Source organism: Felis catus, chromosome D4 (assembly GCF_018350175.1).
Source record: "Felis catus isolate Fca126 chromosome D4, F.catus_Fca126_mat1.0, whole genome shotgun sequence".
Lineage (NCBI taxonomy): Eukaryota > Metazoa > Chordata > Mammalia > Carnivora > Felidae > Felis > Felis catus.
The window spans coordinates 88,805,855-88,829,673 of NC_058380.1; the positions used below are offsets into that span (position 1 = coordinate 88,805,855).

The 23,819-nt window shown below is 62.4% G+C and overlaps 3 protein-coding genes across 5 annotated transcripts in view; 1 reads left to right on the forward strand and 2 right to left on the reverse strand.

Moving 5' to 3' along the window:
• ABL1 (ABL proto-oncogene 1, non-receptor tyrosine kinase) overlaps nt 1-2,604 on the forward strand; it is a 150,850-nt gene extending 148,246 nt beyond the window's left edge. For both annotated transcript variants that reach the window (XM_003995974.6, XM_023242856.2), the window contains exon 13: nt 390-2,604. The gene's annotated coding sequence lies outside the window, so the exon portion shown is untranslated. The remainder of the gene's footprint in view (nt 1-389) is intronic.
• Nucleotides 106-6,192, reverse strand: QRFP (pyroglutamylated RFamide peptide). Its single transcript, XM_045043179.1, has 2 exons — nt 3,361-6,192; nt 106-1,321 (listed from the first exon to the last, which is right to left on the reverse strand). The coding sequence occupies exons 1-2, from the start codon at nt 3,658-3,660 to the stop codon at nt 926-928; spliced, it is 696 nt and encodes a 231-aa protein (XP_044899114.1). The 5' UTR covers nt 3,661-6,192; the 3' UTR covers nt 106-925.
• Nucleotides 6,193-9,330: 3,138 nt separating this feature from the next.
• Nucleotides 9,331-23,819, reverse strand: part of FIBCD1 (fibrinogen C domain containing 1) — a 31,722-nt gene continuing 17,233 nt past the window's right edge. For both annotated transcript variants that reach the window (XM_023242858.2, XM_023242859.2), the window contains 3 exons: nt 16,565-16,661; nt 11,376-11,555; nt 9,331-10,833 (listed from right to left, as the gene is read on the reverse strand). In XM_023242858.2, coding sequence (XP_023098626.1) covers nt 10,574-10,833; nt 11,376-11,555; nt 16,565-16,661 — 537 coding nt within the window. In that variant the 3' untranslated portion in view covers nt 9,331-10,573. The remainder of the gene's footprint in view (nt 10,834-11,375; nt 11,556-16,564; nt 16,662-23,819) is intronic.

A 23,819-nucleotide genomic window follows, 5' to 3' on the forward strand; every position in this document is an offset into this window, starting at 1 on the left:
GCAACACGATTTCCATCTCCCCAGAGTTAAGGCACTTGCAGCTCAGGAAAAAGCCAGATTCCTGGGGGCACAGAGGACCTGTAGGCAAGAATCGGGTGAGCTAGCTTCCCATTACGGTTTTGCAGTTACAAGTTTTATTTCAAAAGACACACACGGCACATTCATATCCTGAACACTCGAGGGGCAGCCTTGCCAGAGCAAAACCGTATTCTTGCCCCATTCATCTCCCACCAGACGGGTCCGCCGCCGAGCACAGGTATCAGAAGGGAACGGGCAGCCGGGTCCGAACGACATCTCGACACCACAAGCGGGGTTTTCTTGCCAGAGGGGCTCGTGTGTTAATGGGACGGAGAGCAAGATTGTTTCTGTTTCTGTTTTTTAACTTCCAGAACCGCACGCTACACCCGATGGAACACGCTGTCACGGCCCACTATGGATGGATGTCAGCTCCAGACGTCCCCGTGGAGACTGTCAAAACTTTGACTACCCCGCTGTCAGCATCAGCCCACCTGCCTTCGGCTTAGCCAGCTTTGCTTATTCATATTCATGGCCCAGCCCCGTCCACCGAGCAGCTGACACCGCCCAGCCTCCGGGCCGCCTCTCGGCCAGGGGACTGCTGAGACCCGACCCCCCGGGAAGGGGGCTGGAACAGACGGTGGTCTGTGGGCTACATCAGGGCGGTGCTTGCTGGGATGCGGCTTGCTTCCTTTTTTGGATCCCGTCCAGGTTTTGGCCTCAGCCAAGTTGGAAATCAAAAGGAAGCACCCACCTAAGCCATCCTACTGCTAAGAACTCATTAGAATATTCCTCACGCCTTCTTAGTATTCTGGTCTTTCGGGCTCGAGGAGAAGACAGGGCAGGGGGGGTTGGAAGCAGCAGCGGGGAGGGTCCACGGAGAAGCCCCTTCCAGGATGCCCTGGCCCCTTCACCGCCGGCCAAAGCGGAAGCTGAAGCCGCCTTTCTTCCTGCTGTAACCGCTGAGCTCCTCAGCCAGGGTCCCCAACGGGCCGCTAGCCTTGTCGCCATCCGCCAGGAGGAAGCCGGTCGCCTCGCTGCCGTCATCATGCCTCCCAAACCGGACCCTGAAGCCAGCACTCTGCCTGCCGGACGTCTGCGGCTCCTTGGCCGTGACAGGCGGGCCCAGGGGGTGCGGAGCTCTCGGCCGCCGGGGGGAGCCCCGTGGGAGGGAGACTCGGTGTCCCCCGGGCAGGTGGGCCCAGCCCATTTCGCCTCTGACGCCACCCGCGGCGGCCTCTTCTGTGCCCAGCAGAGGAAAGCAGGCGCCCAGCGGCAGGAGGAGCAGGCAGTAAGGGCTTATCATCTGGCCCGGAGGAAAGAGAGGAACAAGTTACAGGCTGCACGCGTGGGCCTTGCATGACAACCTGTCAAGTGCTTCCCAGGGCCCGGGCAGCCATCAAAGGCTGGGGGATCAGCTGAGCCCAACTTGCAGGCAGCTTGAGGAAGTGTCACTATGCTGGGGGAGCAGGCCTTTATTTTCTTAGCAGGCTCAGGAGCTGATTGTACCAATTAGGCTGAGTCTCCTCTCCCGTGGTCCCCTGGATCTGACGGCCTTGGCAGCTTAGCATTCGGATAACCCCCCACTGCTGGGACGGCATACAGCCGGGCGGAGGGGGGGGTGCCCGTAGTCCCCGAGTGCTGCACAAACTTGGGCTCGGTCTCCTTTTATTACAATTTAAAAAAAAATTTTTTTTTAACGTTTGTTCATTTTTGAGAGACAGAGTATGAGCGGGGAAGGGGCAGAGAGAGAAAGGGGGACACAGAATCTGAAACAGGCTCCAGGCTCTGAGCTGTCAGCGCTTAGCCCGACGCGGGGCTCGAACTCACAAACTGCGAGATCATGGCCTGAGCTGAAGTCGGACGCTCAACCGACTGAGCCACCCAGGAGCCCCGAATAATTACTGACTCTTGGGCCACATCATCTCAGAGCCACAAGGTAGGGAATGAACAGCATCGATCTGTCTTAGTCTTCAACTCGATGCTAAACGGGCGTAGCTAAGCCGCGTAGCTGGGACACCTAATGTCTCTTTACCACGGAAACGAATTGCTCCCGGAAGCTGGAATGGATTTGATGTTCCTGGCCTAACGCGCCCACCTGGGGAGAAGCATGTGGACGTGGCCGGGCTGTCAGTGATCCCTACAGAGCACCACCCACGTGCCAGGCCCTGAGCTAAAACCTGTGAGCCCCGTCCGTGTGACCTCGGCAGACTGTCCTCACAGTAAGCATGTTTTCAGCCGAGAAGACTGTCAAGAAGGCCAGGAGACTGGACCACAACTAGAAAGCGGAGGCCCTGAGATTCATGATTCTAATGGCCGGACAGCTTGGCGCACCGGGTGTGTGGGCAGCGCTTTGTGGCCCTGTCCATCCGGTGCCGCCCTCACGTCCCTCCCGCAGGAGGGTCTCACTCCCTTTGACAGAGGGGGCCGTGCCCAAGCAGGTGACGTGCCCAAGACGTCACGGCTTTATAAGTGACAGAGCCGGGATTCAAGCCCAGGTCTAAGTGACTCAGAGCCACTACTCTACCCCATGGATGGCAGTCCATGGGGGGATTTGAAACAGAAATAGAGCTTCCCAAAATGCCCCTGCTTCGACAGCAATTGCTCATTCCCTCCTAAAGGAAGCCTTTCCGGTAATGACCATGGTGAGTCGGAGCTGGCTGGTCCTCTGAGGAGAGCTGAGGCTGGTAAAAAGAGCCGGTTCTGGAGAGGAGGCACGGGCTCCCCAGAGCTCTTTCCAGAAATGGCTCCCTTGAAGACATTTCAAAGGGAACTCAGCCAGAAAGCTTTGAAAAAGTCACAAAAGCAGCCTCCTCTCTACCCAAATCCAGCCCTCCTAACTTCTATCATCTCCTCCCCCGGAGCTGAAGTCAAGTCTCGCCTGCTTCGGGAAAGCCTCTCCATCAGGGCCTGGGCGGAGTGGGGGGCTTTCCACAGGGCAGCCGGCAGCCCTGGGGGCCGGGCAGGATCCCATCTGGGGGACGACTCTGCCGGGAGATGGCCTCTGGGTCTCGAGAAAGGGTGCATCGATGCCTAGGAAGTGGCTTCTCTCCCCTTGTCGAGCGGGGGGGGTGGGGGGGGGGGTCATGGACCCCTTCGAGAACAGGAGTGGTGGAAGTTGGGACATCCGCCACCGTAAATGGGCCCCAGCACGAGTCGGGACTTCAGTCCCCGACGTTGAGGACGAGGCAAAAAAAGCACCCGGGGGAGACGGAGGCTGAACCCCGGAGGGCAGCCGTGCCAATCTCTGGGCCGCGAGAGGAGGTGTTTGGTCACCACCTCCCTGACCCGGAGGAGGGGTCCAGCGAGCAGGGTTCCCTCTAGGGATGGCGTGGCTGTACTCACCGTGCTGCGGGCCTGCTCCCCAGGAGGGCTGCTGGGCAGGGCGCCTCCGGGCTCCTGTCTGGGAGGTGCGGCTCCGGGCTCCTCCTGCTTTATATAGGCCCCCGGGTAGATTTGCCGCCCTGTGGTCTGATTGCCGCACATTCCTGACCCTGGGATTCCATTGGGGACGCTGGTGGCGAAGGAGGGGGCAGTGCTGCCGGCCTCCATAAAAGACCCAACACAAACAGGATGTGGTCTGATGACGGGAGCCGAGGGGGCTGCCCTTTGCCCAGGCCTGGTCTCCAGCGGAGCAGCCAGCATCGTTAGCCAGCCATCGCAGGGCGGGCACAGACCCTCGAGTCCCTCGGGAGAGGTGTGAATGGCACACCCACCCTTACCCTTCACGGTCCTGCGTTTGTCGCGTCTGCCTCACTCTTCGGAGAAGCAGGGTTGGGGGGAGGCGGTGTCCACCCCTCGCCCACCCACGCCCGACCCGCTCAGCCGCTCCCGTGGGCGGTCAGGCGGGCAGCTGTGTTGGGTGGCGTGGCCGTGGGCCTCACGAGGGAGGGCTGCTTCCTACGAGGGGGAATGCGGAAGGGGTTCGGAGCCCCCTGGCCCGTGTCCCCTGTACCACAGTCCATTTATTCCTGAGAAGGGAAGCTGAGTGGGGCCGCCTGGTTCAGCGTCTGACTCTCGATCTCGGTCCCGTGGGGTCCCATGCTGGGTGTGGAGCCCGCTTAAGGGACAAAAAAGGAAGCTCGGTGTTTCCCACAACCCCAGCGCCCAGCTCAGTGCCCGACTCCCATTCGGGGAAGGACGGACCCACCGGCCAAGGTTTTCAAAACGCACTGGCTGTCCGCTGGGTGGCTGGCAGGGCCTCGCTTTCTGAGCCTCAGCGGAGAGTGGCCATGGTGACGGGGCTCGGTGGTGAGGCCCTTAGCCCAGGGTAGGGCTCGGCAAGGGCTGGGAGAGTCGTCAAGGTCATGGCAGTGGCTCTCTGCACCACCGGCACCCACAGTGGGGAACACGGCGTCCGTCACTCCCCAGGCGCTGGTTCCCGGGCGGTTCCTCCCCAGGTGGGCTCACAGATCAGTGCGGGGAGCATCCCACGTCATCACCCGCACGTCCCCATGGCGGAGCGGGGTCGGGGGGTGGGGGGGCTGCGTTGCGGGCCACGTGTTTCTGCAGGATCCCTCTGGTCCGGGCATGGCCACTGACTGGACACCTCGCTCACGACTTGGGGTGCTCACCCCACGGCTGTTCGCTCTGCCTGCGCTGCGTCTGATCACAGAGCGACCCCGGGGTCTGCTTCAGGAGCGAGGGTCGGCTCGGCTAAGCCGAGATGCAGTTCCCGGTCGGGCAGAGAGCGCTACAGAGTGTTCTCCGGGCACTGGCCAAGGTGGGAGGCAGGCGCCCGTCACAGGGGGAGCACCTGCTTGTGGGCGCCAGCACTCTGACTGGTCCAGCATCCTGCAGCCCCAGGAGCCCACGTCCCCACGCCTGGTGACCCAGCACCGTGTCTTCGGAGCACCTGTGGGGAGACCAGCAGAGGGTGTGAAGACAGCCCAGCCAGGCCCCCTACTCCTCTCTTGGCCTAGATTTCCCCTCCACTGAGAGTGAGCAGGGGGATAAGGGAAGCAGGTGCCGAGTGAGGCTAGGCCACCCTGCCGTTGTCCCGAGCCGGCTGCTCCGGCGAGGCTGGGGACCAAGCACAGAGGCGTTCCCCCAGTCTCCGGGGCCCTCACCCCCGCTGACCTCCGTCACCTTTGCCTGTGGGTGCTGGGGGGTGTGGAGAACCACCCCGCCATTCACAGGGGGAATAGAGACGGCCTCATGGACACTTACTGTCCCCCATCAACCTGAGGAAGGGGCTAGAATACTGCCCCTCTGCAGGGGGAGAGGGGAGTCTGAGGCTCAGAGGGTCAGAGCACTTGGCCTTGCGGGAGCAGGCCCAACCCCCATCCTCCTCTGTCTGCAGCCCCATCTGCAGCGGGAAGTCTTGGTTCCCCCTGGTCTTGTCTGGAGAGAACAGGGTCAAGAAAGAGCCGTGTGGATTGACTTTGGGCTTCTCCATGGGCAGGTGCAGGGGGCGGGTGCATTCATGTGCCGACGGGAGCAGGTGCAGAGCTGGCTTCTGTCCCCTGAGGGGCTGGTGTGTGCGTGGGAGACCAGAGGAGCAGTGTCATTTGATCTCCCTACTTAGTGCTGGTTGGTTGTGACCTTGGGTGCTGCTTAGTGATGGGGTGCGGCCCGTGGTGGGTCCCTACCATGCTGTGAGGCCTGGGCCAGATGCTTGCCTCCTCTGTGCCTCAGTTTTTGTGGGTGTAAAAAGACAGGTTTGGGTTCCCAAGCTGCGCTCTGTGAAATTTCTCAGCTGGGGGGTGTAGGGAGGGCAGGGGTGGGGTCAAACCCCAGGGCCACCCCATTCCCGCCCGGAGAAAGTCTCCACTTGGCTCTCTGACAGGCCGAACTCCAAGAAGAGGTTCTGCTGTGAGGCCCGCCATGACCCAGGTCCCTTCAGGGCTGGCGCCCGCAGCTCTGAAAAGAGGCCACAGGAAGTCCCGAGTGTTGGGGCTTGGGGTGGGGGTGAGGTTGGGGGTGAGTAGGAGGAGGTCCCCAGGTGTCCCCCCGAGAACAGCTGGCCCGAAAGACTGCTTTCAAGTACTCTTCCTAGACTCCCTCCAGGGGATGGGCAATGGGAGAGGTGACGACCTCTGGGCCTCCAGAGCAGCAGATCGACAGGCTCTGGGCTGTGGGAAGGTCAAGGACGGCTCAGGCTGTCAGCCAGAGAGCAGTAGGCTCCGTTCAGCTTCCTGAAACAGAGGCTTTTCACGGGGTCAGGGTAAAATGGGAGAGAGGTTTCAGGGGGTCCTGCTTTCTTCCACCAGGACTGAGGTTCCCCGGGAAACCTCCCTAGAACATCAGGGCCAAGTCCCAGGATGGCCAAGCTCACAGCAGCCTCAGTTCCTTAAGACACCCCGGCCCTTGCTTCTCTGCGTAGGGCTGTGACCTTGCAAGAGTGGGATGTATTGGGGTAACAGCCTGGCAGTTGGCCCCGTGAGCCTGTGGGGAGGCAGGTGGCCGTGATCAACTCAGTGACTTCCTGCGGCCTGGCCCAGGAGCCACATAGCCAGGGGGTCCCTGTGGGTCTGACACTGAGAAGGCGAGACCGCACGCCGTTGGCCGGAGACACGTTATGAAGGGGGATAGCGTTCTGTGAACGTTCTAGAAGCCTCCAGCCACCGGGACAGAGACCTCTGTCCCCCGTGTGGCCCGGTGGGCAGACACCCTCCAGCTGCCCCCACAGGGGGCCTCAGGCAGGGCTCCAGCACATCCCGGCTCTGGCCCCGCACCAGGTCTCTGATACGGGCACTCGATAGATGTTGGACTTCATTAAATCAGCTCAGGGGGTGATTTTGTCCTCAAGCTTCACACTGGTTTTACGAATAGCCACTAGGGACTGTTGTTTTAATAAAGTCTCAGCTCCTCAGGACTCCAGTCTCGGCCACAAGAGAGACCCTGGGGACCCCCGTGGGATGCACAGGCCCGTCCCCAGACGCCTGGCCCCAGGAGGATCTCCCCCGCCGGGAGGTGGCCCAGCTGCTGGCCGGTGTGCGGCTGGTTCTGCTCAAGGGTCTGGGGCGGCCTCTGGGGACACAGGGCTACCTGGGAAACACCGTTTCTTTAATAGAAATAAAGACGGTGAGGAAGTCTGGGGAAATCGGGCAGGAGGCGGCCTTGACGTGGGGCGCCGAGCAAGGTTAGAGGCAGCCGAGTCAGCACAAGACTTTATTAGAGACAGGGACACACGACGCCAAGTGTTCGCAGCCCAGACCAGCTTCTGTCCCACACCACGCTCTGTCCGTCGGCAGCCGTGCTGGTCCTCCAGCACCTCCACACACCCCCTGCCAGCCGCGTGTGGACAGTCGGGCAGTCCCCCCCGTGTCCAGCCCCAAACCTCTGGGTCTGCTGAGTCCTGCCAGCCGCTTGGCCCTCTTGGGGTCTGGGGATAGCTCTCTCCCTGCAGGCAGGTGAGGACAGAGGCCCTGGGGAGGCCCCCGGCCGCATGGACCAGAGCCTAGCGCCCTCTGTTCTAGGTTTAGCACGTCTCCCGCAAGCACGTTGCTCCTCAGACTGCACGGGACAGAGGTGTGACCACGGGCCTAGCCGAAGCCCCCCCTGTCGCCATGACGTGGGGCAGATCCTGTTGACCAACCTTCCAAATCCTGGGTGATGGGGCTCGGGCCCCAGACCGGCCAGCCAGAGGCCCGTGTGACCGAGGGTGGCCGGTGGGGCGAGCAGGGGGTCAGGAAGAGGCAGGCCTGTGATACCGTTTCTGCCCCAAGACGAACATTCTCAAGCCGAATTGCACACAGCCACAGGGGGACGATGCAATCTGGGCACTACTCCCGGCGCTGTCCTGATCCCCTGGTGGGTGGTGCTGAGGCCACCGAGGGCGGAAGTGCAGGAACCATCCACCCTCTGGACGCAGCGAGCTCAGGTGGCCCATCAGGCGGCCTCTGGTTGAACTCTCGAGAGACGCGTCCAAAGTCTGGGGCGGGGGGTGCAGAATGAGTGAGGCCACTGGCTGATTGCACAGAACCTACCCGTGCTGGGGGAAGGGAACCTCCGGCAGCTTCTGGAGCCCCGTGCACTGCCCCCGAGATCCCCGTGTCGAGACCCCTCCTCTGCTTGACTCGTCGTTCCCCTCATCAGTGGAAGGAGGAAAGGGAGGGAGGGTTGGTCAGGTCACAGACCCCCACTGTCAAACCATCAGCTTAGGCCCCTCGAGACAGAGTTCAGGGGCAATGAGCCTGGGTCCCCGTTGACCTTTTGCACACATCTGTCGTCCCTCCGTCCTCAGTGGAGCTGCGTCTTGCGACTTGCTCTCCTGACACCCTCTTCTTCCTGGGATCACTCACTCGATGGCCATCCACGCTGACCTCACACCGCGGGCTCCTGGAGGCCGGGGGCCAGAGCCTGCTTTGCTCAGCACAGCCTCCTGGCCCAGAGCGGGTGTTCAGGGACCCTCTGTGCTCCGCACCAGCCTTCAAAGGGTGCCCTTTAGGAAGGGGGGTGCGCTGGCCCACCGTGACGGCTTTAGTGCCCATTCAGCCAGTGCTTGAGCCGGCCACAGCCCTCTGTGCCAGTCCTGGGCCGGGAGCAGGGCTGGCGCTCTCGGGTCGGCAGGGACGGGTGTCTTCAGGTCAGCCGGATGCTCCTGAAGGCCACCCGCACCTGTCCCCACACCAGGCCGGAGCCGCGGCACACGTCTGTTCTGCAGCCAAGCCCTGGCAGGAGTGCCCCTGAGCTTCCCGACGCGCACGCACATCTGTGAATCCGTTAACATCACACTCACCAGGAGTTTGTGTGATGACAGATCAGAAAGCGCTCGACACTTTCCAAACGGCGGCTGGCACTGCAAGGCTGGCGGCAGAAGCCGGCTCTCGCCTGGGGCTGGTGGGGGAGAAGGGGGCTCCCTGGGATGAGGACTTGGGGTCCCACCCAGCCAGAATCTGCACTGTGGCCGCGGGTCCTGGCAGCTCGGGGTGGGGTGGGGGGCTGGCTCTCTTCTAGAGGATGAGAAAGGGAGCCCTCCTCCCCCCATCTCCCCCACCCCACACGGCTCCCCGGCCCCTCCAGCAGCCGGGCTGCTCCCCAGCACCTGCTCACCCTGGGCCGCAGCCGTCTGTTTCACGGCCATGTTCGCTTCAAGCCGCGAGGCCGACAGGGCAGGGATGCGGTGTTGCCCAGCGCCCAGGCAGGCCCCGGCCCACAGCAGATGTCCTGCGAAACTCTGCTGAAGGCTGCGACCAGGTGGAGCTCCAGGGGACCTGCCAGGTTGCACACGGGTCCGTGGCACGTGATTACTGAACCGCAAACTTGGGTGGGCGGGGAAGGGAGAGCTAAAGCCCGTGCTCCCCTATGTGCCTGTCTTCATCTGCCTTCCAGTGAAGGAAGGAAACACCCCCTCCCTCCCGCCCACCCTCCAGGCAGCCCCCCAGGGTGACCTTCCAGCCCTCTCGAAGCGCCCCTGCCCCCATCAAATCCCCACAGGTAGGAACGTAGAAAAACAGCCTGGTGCTTGGTTCTGAGGGCAAAGGCATTGGGGTCCCAGCGGGTTGATATCAGGTTGAGGGCTGCTCATCTTGGCCAGTTCTTAGGGGGAGGGAGAGGGGTAGAGTGATAGTATGTTGGGCATTGGGAGGATTCAATGAAAGATGGTTTCGAGCGTCTGGTGGTGCCTCAGTCTCCCCCATTTGCCCAGCGAGTCTTGGCAGTGCCCAGAGTCACCAGCAGGGGGCAGCCGCCCCCACTTGAGACAGCAGTCTCGGGGATGAAGGGCTAACGGCCACCCAACCCCTCCTGGTCCACCCTCCCCCCTGCAGGCCTGATGCCAGGGGGCCCTAGGATCCCGGAGTCCCTGGGAATGGTGGGACATTCACTCCCCACGGCAGCCCAGAAAATAGAGATCCTCACCGGCCAGGCCCAGAGGATTCAGGACCTGCCCCAGCCTCCCTCGGGAAAGAGGATAGGGTGGGGTGGGGCTCCGCCGCCCCAGGAAGGCAGGAGGCTGGGCGCAGCAGCCGAAGGGACTGAGGACCTCCCAGGCCTGCAGGAACACAGGGGTGGGGGTGGGGGAGCTCCAGGAAACTGGCCTCGGGGTAGGAGTCCCCACGGGCAGCCGCACCCCGGCCTGGCCTGGGGGAAGGGTTGGCATATGGCTGTCCAGCCTTTGTCTGGTCCTTGGGGGAGAGGCCGGATCCTCAGGCACCAGGGAAGTGAAATTTCGAGGCCAGAGGCGGCTGGCCTCAGACCTGACTCAGAAAGACCAGACACTCCCTCCGTCTCCTGAAAAGGCTGCTGGGGTGCCGCCGGCCCCTGCCCTGTGCCCCCATAACGCCGGGTGTCTGGACGGGCGAAGCGGAGGGTCTGCCGGGGTGCCGGGCCGACTGCTGAGCACGGGAAGTCAAGACGCTTAGCCCAGGAGCCGAAGTCCGGGCGGGCAGAATTTGGGGGTGTCGAGTCACCCCCCCCCACATCAGCAGAGGTGAACTGAGGGGTGAGGACAGCGTGAAGGGGACGTACAACCCCCCCCCCCCCAACACGTGAGCAAGCCGGCCACGTGCGGGCAGGTGGGCGTCGGGGGGAGATGCAGGGTGGGGCTGGGCTCGGGGACCACAGGGGGCACGGGGGTGGGTGGGGGCGGGGGGCCGGGGTGGGGAGCGCCCAGCTAGCGGTCCTCGCGGACCGGCCGGATCTTCATCTCGGAGAACTTGAGCGAGTACTGCCAGCCGGTCCAGGAGGACCACTCGATGCCGTCGGCGTAGGAGGCGTGCGCGCCCCGCAGGTACTGCCCGTTCAGGTTGGACGTGTGGCAGTTGCGGTACCACCAGGCGCCGCGGTAGAAGGCCGCGCAGTTGTTCTCCGAGTGGTCACTGTCGCGGTCCTTGGTGGTGAACCTCATGCCGCTGTGCTTCAGGAGGGAGTCCCCTGCGCAGGCGCAGACACAGACGCACGCCGCTGCGTCCTCAGGGCGCCTCCCCTGGACGTGCGCGGTGGCGCACGTGTGTCCCCGCTGTGCGCGCACGTCTGTCCCACCACACCCGGGAGCCTGTGCGGCTCGCGTGCGCCCACGGGGCCGCCCTGGGGGTCCCCGGGCTGTCCCTGGGTCCTGGCCGTCTCTGTCCCTTCTCCCAGCTTCTTCACGCGCTCCCTCTCCTTGCCCTCCTGCCTCCGCCTCAGAAGAGAAACCCAGCCCAGAGAAGTGCAGCCACCACACTTTAGAGGCCCAGCAGAACACAAGCCCCGGGTGTCCTGCTGCCTGGCTCGAGGGTCCCTTTGCCCGTCTGCCAAATGGGTGAACGGTTCGGGCCCCGGTGCTCTGCGTTGCCGGGATGGGGGCCAGGTGGGACTGGAAGGTGGAGGCCAGAAGCACTGGGCCTGGGGCTTCTTTGACCTCCTGAGTGGGGAGACTGGTGGGCGTCCCCCCACACCTGCCCTCCCTTTTCCCCGCTGCCGCCCCGGGGTCCCACCTGCAGTGCCCGAGTAGTCGGCCACGGTGAGCGGGTAGCCGTCTTCCTCCGGGTCCACAGAAAACAAGCCCACGCCAAAGCTCCCGTAGCGGGCGTAGGCCGTGCCGTTCTCGAAGTCCTCGAGGTCCACGTGGAGCTCGTAGGCGGCCTGCGTGGTCAGAGCGTGGATCCTCCTGAGCCCTGGAGTCGGGGAGGGAAGGGCAGACGTGGGGGGAGGGGCTCACAAGGTGACCCCCGCGGGAGGGAACTGGGGCCACCCGAGAGCCGAGGGCACGCGGCTCGGGCCAGCCTGTGTTTGGCAACAAACCGAGGACCGACCATTTCTCGTGTTTGGTTTTCTCTGTCGGGCTTTAAGTCGGGCTCTGCTTTCCAAACGTTTGAGTGGAAGGTCAGTAGAAAGACTGTAGGTTTCAGAAGGACCCCGGAAAATCTGGGTTGGGGGTGGCGACCCCCCTCATCCTCTCTCCCACTCAGGGCTCCGGCCCAAAAGGATCTGGGACTCGTATATATCTCCCTGAACCTGGCCTCTTTGCACATGCTGTTCCCTCTGCCTGGGACACTTGTCCCTACTCCCCCACATTATGCTCTGTTCGTTTTCAGGCCGCACCTGGGGAAGGCTGCCTGGCCTCCTGTCTGGGTCGAGGACCTCTGCCAACCCAGCTGCTCCCCCCTGGTTGGTGTGTATCATTCTGTGCCCCCGAGGCCTGCCCCCCACCGTGGAAGCTCCATGAGACTAACGGACTGTCCCGTTCACGCTGAATCCCGGCATGTGAGCGGGGCTCCGTCCACCATAGGTGCTCAATAAATGCTGCCCTGGAGGCTGAGTGGAGAAGTGGGAGGGCTGAGTCTCCTGCTGTCTCCAGGGCCTGGCCCTGTACCTGCCCCCACACCCCCATCGTCCCGCACCCTCCCTCCCTCCCACACACTCACATTCAAGGTGCTTCCCTGCCACTTTGATTACCTCTTGATTACGAGGGCGTTCAATTAAAATTACAACTTATCAGCATCGAGTGACACTTCATCAGCCTCTCCCTCCTGAGCTCCAAACCCATCGGTGGGGCCGGGGTGTGCAAGCTAACGGGGCGAGAAGGCTGTGCGGACCCTCCCCCAGCGAGGCCGGAGGGAAGCCTGGGTCCCACGGTCGAGGTCGGGGGCACAGGAGAAGCCGCCGTGACGTCGCAGGGGCCGCGGCAGACCCCGCCCGCCCTCCTCTCCCGGGACCTGGCCAGGACCGGGCTCTGAGAACAGAAGGGTCTCGTCTCCCTGCCTCTCTCTGCTCTGCTCTGCTTCCCCGCCCCCCCCCCCCCCAGGCTGGAGTTTCAGAGCAAGCCGCTGTCCCTCTCTCGGGGCCCCGGCTTGTACACCTGCGGAGTGGGCCTCACGGGGCTGAGATGCAGGGCCGGGAGGGTTCCGCAAGCTGTAAGGGCAGGGGCGACAACAGCCACCAGCTGGACGGCACTTACGAATGCCGGGCACCGTTCCGAGCACTTCTCGGGGGTTAATGAATCCAGCAGAATTAGAATGAGCCCAATTTAATTAAAGAATCCCTGTGCAGCTCTTAGAACAGCGCCTGGCCCGCTGCACACGTTACCCGGGTGGCTGTTGCTCCTGCTGTCATGGTCAACGAGGCAGGGGCTTCATATTCCCTATTTTACAGGTGAGAAAAATGAGGCACAGAGAGGTTAAGGTGCGGGCCCAGGTCACCCAGCTGGTAAGTGGCAGAGCTAGGAGTGGAACCCAGGCAGACTGGCCCAGACGCCTTGCCCTTACTCAGTTCTTGTCCGAGACCGATCATCGGCTCCAGGGACGGGGCAAGAGGGAGACCAGCCTGGCAGGGACGCTGGGGAATCCCTTTCCCCATCACTGAATGGTGGCTGGTGCCCAAAGGCCCACATTTGGCCCATCATTCCTCTGGGCTAAGCTGGACGGGCCATCCCAGCGCCTGTGAGGGGCCCCTGGGCAGGGTGCCCTGGAGGAGGGGCCGGGTGGGGGCTGCGGGGTTCCTCTGCCGTCTCCACCCCCTTGCTCTCCCTCTCTCTTCACTTTCTGTGTTTCTGCAGCCCCTGCAGAAATCCTGACCTGCCAGGACACTCCCGCCCCCCCTGCCCCGCCCCCCGCCACCTCGCTGGGCCCCTGGATGGTGAGCTGAGATCGGGGCCCCCATCGCCATCAAAGCTGGAGGAAGAGGCGGCTGGGGGGTTAAAAGAGAGAGGAAGGGGCGCCTGGGGGGCCCAGCCGGTTGAGCGTCCGACTTTGGCTCAGGTCACCATCTCACGGTTGGTGAGTTCGAGCCTCGCGTCGGGCTCTGTGCTGACGGCTCGGAGCCTGGAGCCTGTTTAGGATTCTGTGTCTCCCTCTCTCTCTGACCCTCCCCCGTTCGTGCTCTGCCTCTCTCTGTCTCAAAAATAAATAAACGTCAAAAAAAAAAATTAAAAACAAAAAGAGAGGAAAAATACTCAGACCTCCAACCCTCATATCGTCACCCCGAACAAACTCCCAGATGGGTTACGGATCCGCACCTAATACAAACACTAAAGAAAAAAAATTTTTTTTGTTAAGATAGGAGACATTTTTAGAAAACCGGGAGGGGAAAGCAGGGCCTCAAGCCCAGAGGATAGGAAGGAAAAAACTGGCAAGAATTGGCTACATAAAAATTTAAAACATCTAGGAAATCAGCAATAATTTAACAACAGCAACAAAAAAGCAGCCAAAAGACAAATGACTGGAAGTAAATGTGTATCATGTGCATCTGACAAAGAATCAATAACCTTAATATATAAAGAGCTCCCATAACTCAATAGGAGAAGACAAAACCCTGGATGAAAGGGGACAGGGGAGTGTGGCAAAGCAGAGGGAGGGAACAGCCAGGGCGGTGGAGGGCTACGTTGACATTCTCCTCAGGGCTCCCTGTCTGCCAGGAGCTAATCAAGGCCCTGCTTAAATGCTTCCTCCCGAAGCTTCGGTGGCTGCTGATAGATTTCAATTAAGATGCCGTGAGTGGCAGGGTCACCAACGCTGCTCTAAGGGGGTGGGTGGTGATATGGAAACAGCCCCCCCCCCCAGCTTCTCCCTGTCTTTACGCAACCACCTGGGGACGGGGCGGGGCCGAGGGACCGGGGAAGGGTCTCCCACCTAGAAGCTTCTCTCCCCCGGCCCCTATCCCGCCCCTGCTCTCATTCACTCAGTTCAGGGTACACTTTAAAGCTCGTGAATCCTGCCCAGGCGTCCTCCGCCCCAACACACACACACACACGCACACACACACACCCCACTCTTTCTGGACCTCGGTTTCCTCACCCATAAAAGGGGAGGACAGCAGTGCAGCTGTGAGGGTGGGTGTGAGGGGTCAAGGCTGAAGTGTATAAGGTGGGCTGGGCACTAAGTAGAGACCGTGGTGATGAAGTCCACACTGGCCTCTCCTGCAGCCAGCCCCTTCCTGGTAACAGGGACACAGGGCAGGGCAGGACAGAGAGGGTCCTGTCCTCATGCATCACAGGGTCATGGAGGCGGGAGACGGACATAAGGCAAATGACAGCGTAGATCACCAGCCGGGTGCCTCTGCGCACACAGCGAGCGGGCACGTGCCCGGTCCCACCTCTGGGACTGGCCCTCTCCTCCCCCCCCAGAAGGTCCCCTGAAAGCAAACCCTACAGGCCTGGGACCTTCCTGACGCCCACCTGGAGCCCAGCCACACGCCCCGTGCCTTTGTTCTCGCCTCCTCTCCCTCCTGCCCGGCTGCCCCAGCCCTGCTAGGGGGGACGTTCCCAGATGTCCATGCCTGGGGAGGCCACAGTGGGGCCGGTGTGCCCTGGGGTGTGTGAGGCCGTTCAAACATGGCGTGTCTTTCCCGTGCCGTGTGTTTATTTTGTTTTTTAAAGTTTATGTCTTTAAGCCGCCTCTACACCCAACGTGGGGCTCAAACTCATGACCCCGCGATCAAGAGTCACACGCTCCTCCAACTAAGCCAGCCAGGCACCTCGGTTTTAATATATTTTGAAAATATAAATGGGGGTGACTGCTAACGGGGGCACAGGGCTCTGAGCTTTCTGGGGTGGAGAAGACGTTCTGGAATTAGGAGAGTTGCACAACTCTGAATATATTAAACCCCCCCGGGGGTGCCTGGGTGGCTCAGTCGGTTAAGCATCTGACTTTGTTTCAGGTCATGATCTCACAGTTCGCGAGTTCGAGCCCCACGTCAGGATCTGTGCTGACAGCTCGGAGCCTGGAGCTGCTTCCGATTCTGTGTCTCCCTCTCTCTCTGCCCTTCTCTTACTTGCATTCTCTCTCTCTCTCTCAAAAAACAGCAACAACAACAACAAACCCTGAACTGTGCACTTTAAAACAGTGAATTATATATACATAAAGCAGGGGCACCTGGGTGGCTCAGTCACTTGAGCATCCAACTCGATTTCCGCTCAGGTCACGATCCCAGGGGCTGTGGGATCGAGCCCCGCATCGGGCTCCCCACTGAGCATGGAACCTGCTTGGGATTCTCTCTCTCCGCACTCAAGTTCTCTCTCTCTCTCTCTTTCTCAGATAATAATAAAGAAAACCTCACCTCGAGTCCCAACTCCCTCCCAAATATATATAAGACCTCAGACCTGTGATTTTTTTATGGATGTTATGCTTCCGAATGACATTGTGTAAGATACCCCAATGTTTAAATGCTGCGTGAATTTAAAGATAAATAGTATCTAAACATAATATGGACACGGGCTTTTTGAGCCCTTACTCTGCTCCGCACAGGCCGTGTGCCAAAGATGGGATACAAGCACCGTGCCCTGGGGCCCCAGGAACTGTGGCCTCTCTTTTGGGAGTCATGGCCTTGGTGCCCCAAGCACACCTCGGGCGTTTGCTGACCCCCGAGGGCAGGGCAGTTTGGGGGTTGGTCTGGCCCTCCCCGTACCCGAAACCGAGCCCTGCCCCTGCCCCCAGCTCTCTGGATCCAGGATGGCCACCGGCCGTCCTGCCTGGAAACGCACACACCCCTCCAAGGGACCCCCCGTCTCGCCGCGCCCCTTCTTCCTTTGGCCTCCTGCTCACCGACCGCAGACACGCTGAACGCACGGAACGCCTTTCCGGGCAACACCTGGGAGCTGGCTCGGGTGTGTGGAGGCCCCTGGAGACCCTGACGTCCCGCCACCCGGGGAGGGCGCGTCCCCTCGGCAGGCAGGTGTCCCGGCCCTCACCTAGCCAGTGCTCCCCCGTGAGCTTGCCGAAGCCGTCCCGGTACGCTTCCCAGCCTCGGAAGAAGTTCACGGAGCCGTCCTCCCGGCGCTGAAACACCTACAAAGGATGGAGAGCTGGGTCCAACAGCCCCTGGGCCCCCCCACGCCCACCCCGACGTGTCCCCGGCCCCAGGCACTCCCTCCACCTGCCTGCTTGCGGAGGGCAGGGGCCGGGCTTCCCGGTCCCTCCCCGCCCCCGGCACGGGACCCAGAGCAGAGCAGGGACTCAGGGGCCTTCATGTTGGCACAAGGTGGGACAGACCAAATGCCCCCAGACCCCCAAAATGGCCCCTCAGGAAGGAATCCTGCTAGACCCGGGTGCTAAAACCCTGGCTTCCGGGCCCACCTCTGCTGCCTTGCTGGACGACCCTGGACTGGCCCCACCCCGGCCTGGGCCTCAGTTTCCCCACTGGTCAAATAAGAAGCGTGCGCAAGGGCCCTAGTATCTTTCCCCGGGGTCAAGAGGAAACTGAGCAAAAAATCCATTCTCGAGTTGGTAAAAACCGAAAACACCCACACACATGCCCCGAAGCCTCCAGAGCTCCGTGTCGCAAAATGATTCTGCCAGAGCCACGCATGCCCTCCCCCCGGGAATAAGAAGCCCGGGGCCCGGGGGTCCGTGGGGGCTTGGGGAACCAGAGCCCCAGCCGCTCCTGGGGGGTGGGGGCTGGGGCCAGCAGTCCGCAGCCCACGGGGGTGTGACTAGGGAGGGGGGGACAGCAGTCCACAGCCCACGGGAGTGTGACTAGGGTACCGATGAGCAGCCGAGCTGCCTCTGTTCTCCATTTTAATAACCTTCTTGATTTGGGAGTCAGGAATCCCATCGGTTAAATTGCTTTCAAATAAGTACCACGCTGGTCCAGGCCAGGGAGCTGCCTTGAGTATTTCCAGGATCCGCTGACGATCCCGTTCCTGGCTGCCCCCTCCCGCCCTCCCCCTTCCAACTCGTTCTGTGTAACAAGCCTTTTTCTTGCTTGTTTGCCGAGGCAGCACCCGCTCCCCCTCTGCCCCCCTCCCCCCCCCTCCATCTGTACCGCGTGCGAGGTGTTAGAGATTTGGCTGCGGCACCAGCAGCCTGCCGGATTCATTACTAAGCAGCCTGATTTCGGTCGCCCGGAACCGCCCGGGCGCATCATCTGCCGCGAGCTTGGCCTCCTGCTCTGCCCCTGCCCGTGGGGACCCGTCAGTCACGGCGTTTGGGCAGCCGTGACGTCAGGGAGTGGCTTCGCTACCTCAAACCTGGCCCGGCCCCGACAGGTGGAAATGCTCAGAAGGGACTGGCTGGGGAAGGAAATTCGATCAGGCTCGGAGAGATCTGAGAGGTGGTGGGCAGCGGGTATCGACGGGCTGGATTGGGACCCTGAGCACGCGCCCTTTGAAAGGCTTAATCCTGGCAGAAGCTCAGACGCTCCCCTGAGAAGCCTCCAGAAGGCAGAAGGCAGGGGGGGAGCCCGTTTCTGTGGGAGGAGGGAGTCGGGGGCCGGGGAGACGGGGGGCCGGGGGCGGGGGGCGGGATGGTGGGGACCTGGGCCCCGCCACCTAGAGCGCGGGCCATTACTGCACCTCTCTGAGCCTCAGTTTCCTTCTGTATAAGTGGGGGTCACAGCAGCACCTCCCCCATGGACCGTGGCGGTCCACGGAGAAGACGCTCGGGGCCTGGCACACGGTCGGGGCTCGGTGCATGCCCGCTGCAGGAGAATGGCCGCATGGAGACCCAGGCCTGGCCGTCGGGCCTCCCTCTGCCCCTCTTCCGCAGCCCCTGCCCCAGGAATGCCCTGCTCTTCCTTCCAGACTTGCCCCCTACGCATGTCCTTCCTGGGCCGTCCAGCAGCCCACCCCCACGCCTCCCTCATCCATTCAGATGTTCCACTGAGCATCTCCCTGAGGGCCGCGGGACACAGGGGACCCCCTCCCACGCGGGAAGCAGGACTGATCTTTTCAATATGAAATGTATCGTCAAATTGGTTTCCATACAACACCCGGTGCTCATCCCAACAGGTGCCCTCCTCCATGCCCCTCACCCACCCTCCCCTGAAGCAGGACTGATCGAAGAGCGGGGGGCAGGGCGCCCAAGATGAGCTGGCGTCGAGCGCCCACCACAGCAGGTGCCAGGGTTGAGTCCTCACTGAGCACACGCTTATTTACCGAATCCTGTCCCCCAACCCCCTCGTCCCTACAGCGGACAGAAGCCAGGCGGCCGTGAGCATGGAGTGGGCAGTCTGACCCACACCTCACACCCCAGCCTAAGGCCAGGCTGGACACCCAGGGGCCAAAGTCCTACCCACCCACGTCACTCTTATTTGCCACTGGCCAGAACTGTCTCCCTCCAGAGAGCCGACCTCCAAACCCTGTTCTCAGCCCCTCTTTCCCGGTGCCAGTAACAGGCCGGAGCGCTGCTGGGCTCGGCCCGGCTGCACCATCGGTGGGTGAGCACGGGCCGCCCTGCCCCCGGGGAAACCACACTGCCGTCAAACAAGGGTGGCAGACGTCCCCGACGGACGGTTTGGGTCTGCACCAGCTTAGAAGCCACAGCAATTGTGTGCCAATGAGAACGCTTTAACCGCAGGCGTAATGGATCATGATCCTCGAAGGGCCCAGATACATCCACGAGGAGGGTCTGCGGTTAAGACTTCATGACCACGATTGGGGCGCCTGGGTGGCTCGGTCGGTTAAGCGGCCGACTTCGGCTCGGGTCATGATCTCGCGGTCTGTGAGTTCGAGCCCCGCGTCGGGCTCTGTGCGGACAGCTCAGAGCCCGGAGCCTGTTTCAGACTCTGTGTCTCCCTCTCTCTCTGACCCTCCCCCGTTCATGCTCTGTCTCTCCCTGTCTCAAAAATAAATAAACGTTAAAAAAAAATTACAAAAAAAAAAAAAAAGACTTCACGGCCACAACCCCGGGAGGCGCGGTTTACGTGACGACGCGCACACCCACAGGCGTTTGTATCAGAAACCAAACCTTCCCGGAATGATACTTGCCCTTAGTAAGACGGATGGGCGCTAATATTTTCTATCCTGTCCTAATCTATTACACTCTGTTTGATTTAAAAAGTAGTATCGATCACAAACCGTTCAATTGATCTCGCCACCGGCCGAGAGATCACGGCCCGCAGTCTGAGAAGCACGGCTCTGGACGTTGCCGGCCTCTGCCACGGGCTGTCCTTACTCCTTGGCTCAAAACACTGAGCGACGGCACCGGCCAGGATCTCAGACTCGGCCCCCCGGCCTCGCCGCCGGGGGCCGGCGAGTTCCAGGCGCGCGCCAGGCCAGACCGCTGGCTCTCCAGACTTCCCAGGAGTACGCTTTCTCGGACTCGGGGCCCCAGGCTGAGCCGCAAGCTGGACTTCAGGGACGCTGGGTGGACGGCTGTCACCAGGCAGGAGGCCTTCGAGTACAGAGCAAGGATCAGCCAGACGGGAAGACGCGAAGAGGGAGCGCGTAAAAGATGGACGTATCCGCTTCCGGCCCGTCTGTCCCGCCAGTAGGACGTGAATTGCCACCCGCTCCCCCGCAAAAGGGGAAAACGGTAGGGAAACAGAGTAACCTCAAGGCTAAAATCTTCAGTGGCCCGGCTCCCGGGCGCGTCTCCCTTGAGTTGCAGCCACAAAGTGACCGATGCTGGACGCTCGCCGTCGCTCGGCCCCTCCAGCAGGTGACACGGAGGCAGACAGACAGAGCGTGTTTTCTCGATGTGGATTCTCAGAAGCCAGTCCCTGCCGCCCGGCGGGTCCTCCAAGTGCCGCTTGGGGGGCTTTGCCAAGGGAGGGCTGGGCGCACATGGTCCCGCAGATGGTACCGGGCGGTTCCAAAGGAAGGAGCCGCTGCCCTTGGGGCGGTGGAGGCCGAGCGGAGTGGCCGATCGTCCCGCGTTTGTCTCCGCCGGGAGACAGATGGGCTCCTTTGTCCTGGGCGCCCGAGCCTGGCTCCGTGGTCCCCCCAGCACCGGCCCTGCCCTCACGGACGGCCACAGCCGCCCCACCTCAGCCGGGGAGGGGGGGCTTTGCGCTCCCATATGGCAGGGGAGAAGGTGAAGGTGGTGAGCTGTGCAGAGTGGGGGGTCCTCAAAGCGGAGGGGGTGCCCCAGGCCCGGGAGCCCACCCGGCGTGGCTAAGCTGGGCCAGCCCCAGGAAGCGCCCTGGGCTGGCATCCAGGAGACCAAGTTCCACCGGGGCTCCAGCCGCGTGCCCACCTAAGTCTTGGCGTCTCTGTGCTGCGGAACGAAAGCCTCGCCGCCCCGGGCCCTGCGTGCTGTGGCTGGGCTCACGGGCGGGCTGGCTGGGGCGATCAGGCTGGGGTGGGTTCCAGGAGGGCTTCCCGGAGTAGGAGATGATCAGCCGAACCGCACACTGAGCAGGGTCTTGGCAGGTGGTCAGAGAGACCCAGGGACGGGAGCTGGATGGGTCCAAACCCTATGAGATGGGGCGGGGCTGTCCCTGCCACTTTAGAAGGGTCCCCAGGAGGCAGCACCTGGGATTTTCCCTAGACTCTGATGAAGCTGCCGCAGAAATCATTTTATAGGGGCGCCCGGGTGGCTCAGTCGGGTTAAGCATCGACTTCAGCTCGGGTCATGATCCCACGGTTCACGAGTTCGAGCCCCGCATCAGGCTCGCTGCTGTCAGCACAGAGCCCGCTTCAGATCCCCTGTCCCCCTCTCTCTCTGCCCCTCCCTCTCTCTCAAAAGGAAAATAAACGTTAAAAATTTTTTTAAAAAGAAAAAAAACCAATCAGTGACAGGCAGGATCTTGTGGGTTGGGCGGCTTCGGGGTCCTCCAGCCTCCCTGACCTGCTGAGCAGGTGATTCGGGGAGGGGCTGTGGCAGAGGTGGATTCTTGTTTCTAAGAACAAAGACCTCGGACGCGCAACGCAGCCCTTCAGAGGCGACCGCGGGGGTGGGGGGGGCACCTCTGGGCAGTGCCCCCAGCGTGCTCCCTGGGCTTGCTGGCAAGGCACAGGTACAGGAGGCCGGGCGGAGTTCGAATCTCGGCCGTGTGACCTCGGACAAGTCACGGACCTTTTCCGCGCCTCGGTTTCCCCCTCTGCAACCAGGCCCCACCAGCGGCCCCTGCAGGGTTGCAGCGAAGACGCAGTGGAGCGACCGCGTAAACTGGGCGCCCGTGCTGGGTCTGCACGACGTCGCCTCCCTCTCCTTCCGAACCGGCTGCCGAGCCCAGAAGGAAGCGGGCCCACTCCTTGTTTTCGACTGCAAGTGGTATCCCCGGGCTTGGCGCCCTGCCATGCTTCCCGGGCTTGGCAGTCGGTGCCTGCCGGCTTCTGGCAAACGCTGCCGGGAGCTGCTGTTTATCACACGCAAAGAAAGGTACCAGACTGAGCCTTCACGTGTAGCACCCCGTTTTACGTCGAAAGTTTCACAAACCCAAACTGCTCTGGAGGGAGGCAGGCTTTCTCCCGGCAGATGGCTCGAGGGGACGCGGGGCCAGCCACCACGCTCCTTTACTAGCGTGTGCGGCCCTAAGGACCCCGCAGGGCAGCGGGGAGCCGCGGCCGAGCCTGGCTGCGGCCTGGGGACGCGGCGGCCCGAGGATGTCTCAGCAGGTCCCCCAGCCGCCGCGGCCTGTCACGAGGACTAGCGAAGCCTCAGCCCAAGTGGGGAGGAGCCAGTGCCCCCGGAGGGTCCCACACACCTGCTGTCCAGCCCCCTCCCCGCCCCAGCCGGGGGTCCCGGGCTGGGCGCCGCGCGCCTCGCATCCTGGCTCCAGCGACTCTGGAAGCTTTTCATCTCTCCCTGAGCCTGATCCCACTGCCGGGCTGGGCTCTGCGTCCGTGGTGGCTCCTTTGATGTCTTCCGAGTGAGGGAAGGATTTTCCTCCCTGCCTGGGGAGCTCAGGTGGGGAGGGGAGAGTTTTCTCGCACAGCAAAGCCAATTAGCAGCATATCTGAGCCGCTGACCTCGCACGACGGGAAAGCGCCTGGCAGAGAGCGTGGTCACCGTGCAGAACGGGGTTTGGGCCACTCAGCTCGCGGCGGTGGGAGCAGCCGGCCGCGCGGTGAATCCCAGTGGGAACGCAGAGCAGGATCGATCCCATTGCGGGTTCCTGCGGTAGGAGAGGTTGAACTGGCCCCGATTTCGGTGACCCCCGGTTGGTAATTATGCAAAGGCGAGGGAGGGTCTGGCGATCAGGCCCAGGGACAGCACGGCCACGGGCAGATCCCGGTGGGGCAAGGCTGTGCCTCAGGGCAGAGAGGCAGGGACACCCCAAGCCCACCCCGCGTCCTGGGCACGGCCACCCCATTCCCCAGGCCCTGCAAAGCACAAGCCACACAAGACACAAGGGCTACGCTGGTGGCCGGACCAGAAAGGGGGCGTGCCCCAAGAGGGGATGTGACCCTCCCAGTCTCGCACGGCCAGGGGGGAGGTGAGCTGGAAACAGCCAGCCTGGTCCCACGCATCAGCTTCCAAATGGGGACATCCGGCCCCGGTTTTGGTGACTCTTCCTCCCCTGTAAACACCGCGGACCGTAAGATCCTACAGGAGGGAGCACGGCTCCTCTGTTCACAGGGAACGAATCCTCGAGGCTCGGCACGGACCCCTGCTCGCCCCGCTCCTCCCTCGCGGGGACACGGCCTGCAAAGGACTCTGCCGCTCTCCCCCCCGTGAACGGCGCTCTATTAGCCTCGTCTAGCAGACGAGAAAGTAAGGCTCAGTGAGGTGACGCGTCACCGCCACAGGTGCGAGCGGTCACTCGTGTGACCGGTGCGGAGGGAACACGGATGGTGGGCGGCCAGGCTGGGCCCCCTGCCCAGAGTCACGGGCCAGCAGGAAGCGGCCCCTCCCTCCCGCCTTCCCTCCTGCTTCTCAGGGGCAGGGGCGGGGGCGGGGCTGGGTGCACGCGTCAAGTTCAAGAGCAGCCGTGACAATCAGCATGCCCTCATGTGCTCCCGGCCACTATGGGCTTTGATGAGCGTGGGGGGAAGGCTTGGGCTCATCAGTCAGGGCCAGTGGCCGCATCAGCCCAAAGGTGGCCTTGTGGCATGTGTCCACCTGCCTCTGTGGCCTCCTCGCCCCCAGGAGCCACACGTGGCCTCTTTCCCAGCTGGCAGTTCCTGCTTTCTGCAGTAACGATTCAGGGCGCACAGAACTCGCGTCCCCCCTCGCCGTGCCCGGGGCCCCAGGTCTCTGGGCCACTCCCCACCTGGGGAAATCCTGAGGGCGGCAGGAGCCCAATCTACCCTCGGGACAAAACCTCCCCCCTCTATCCCT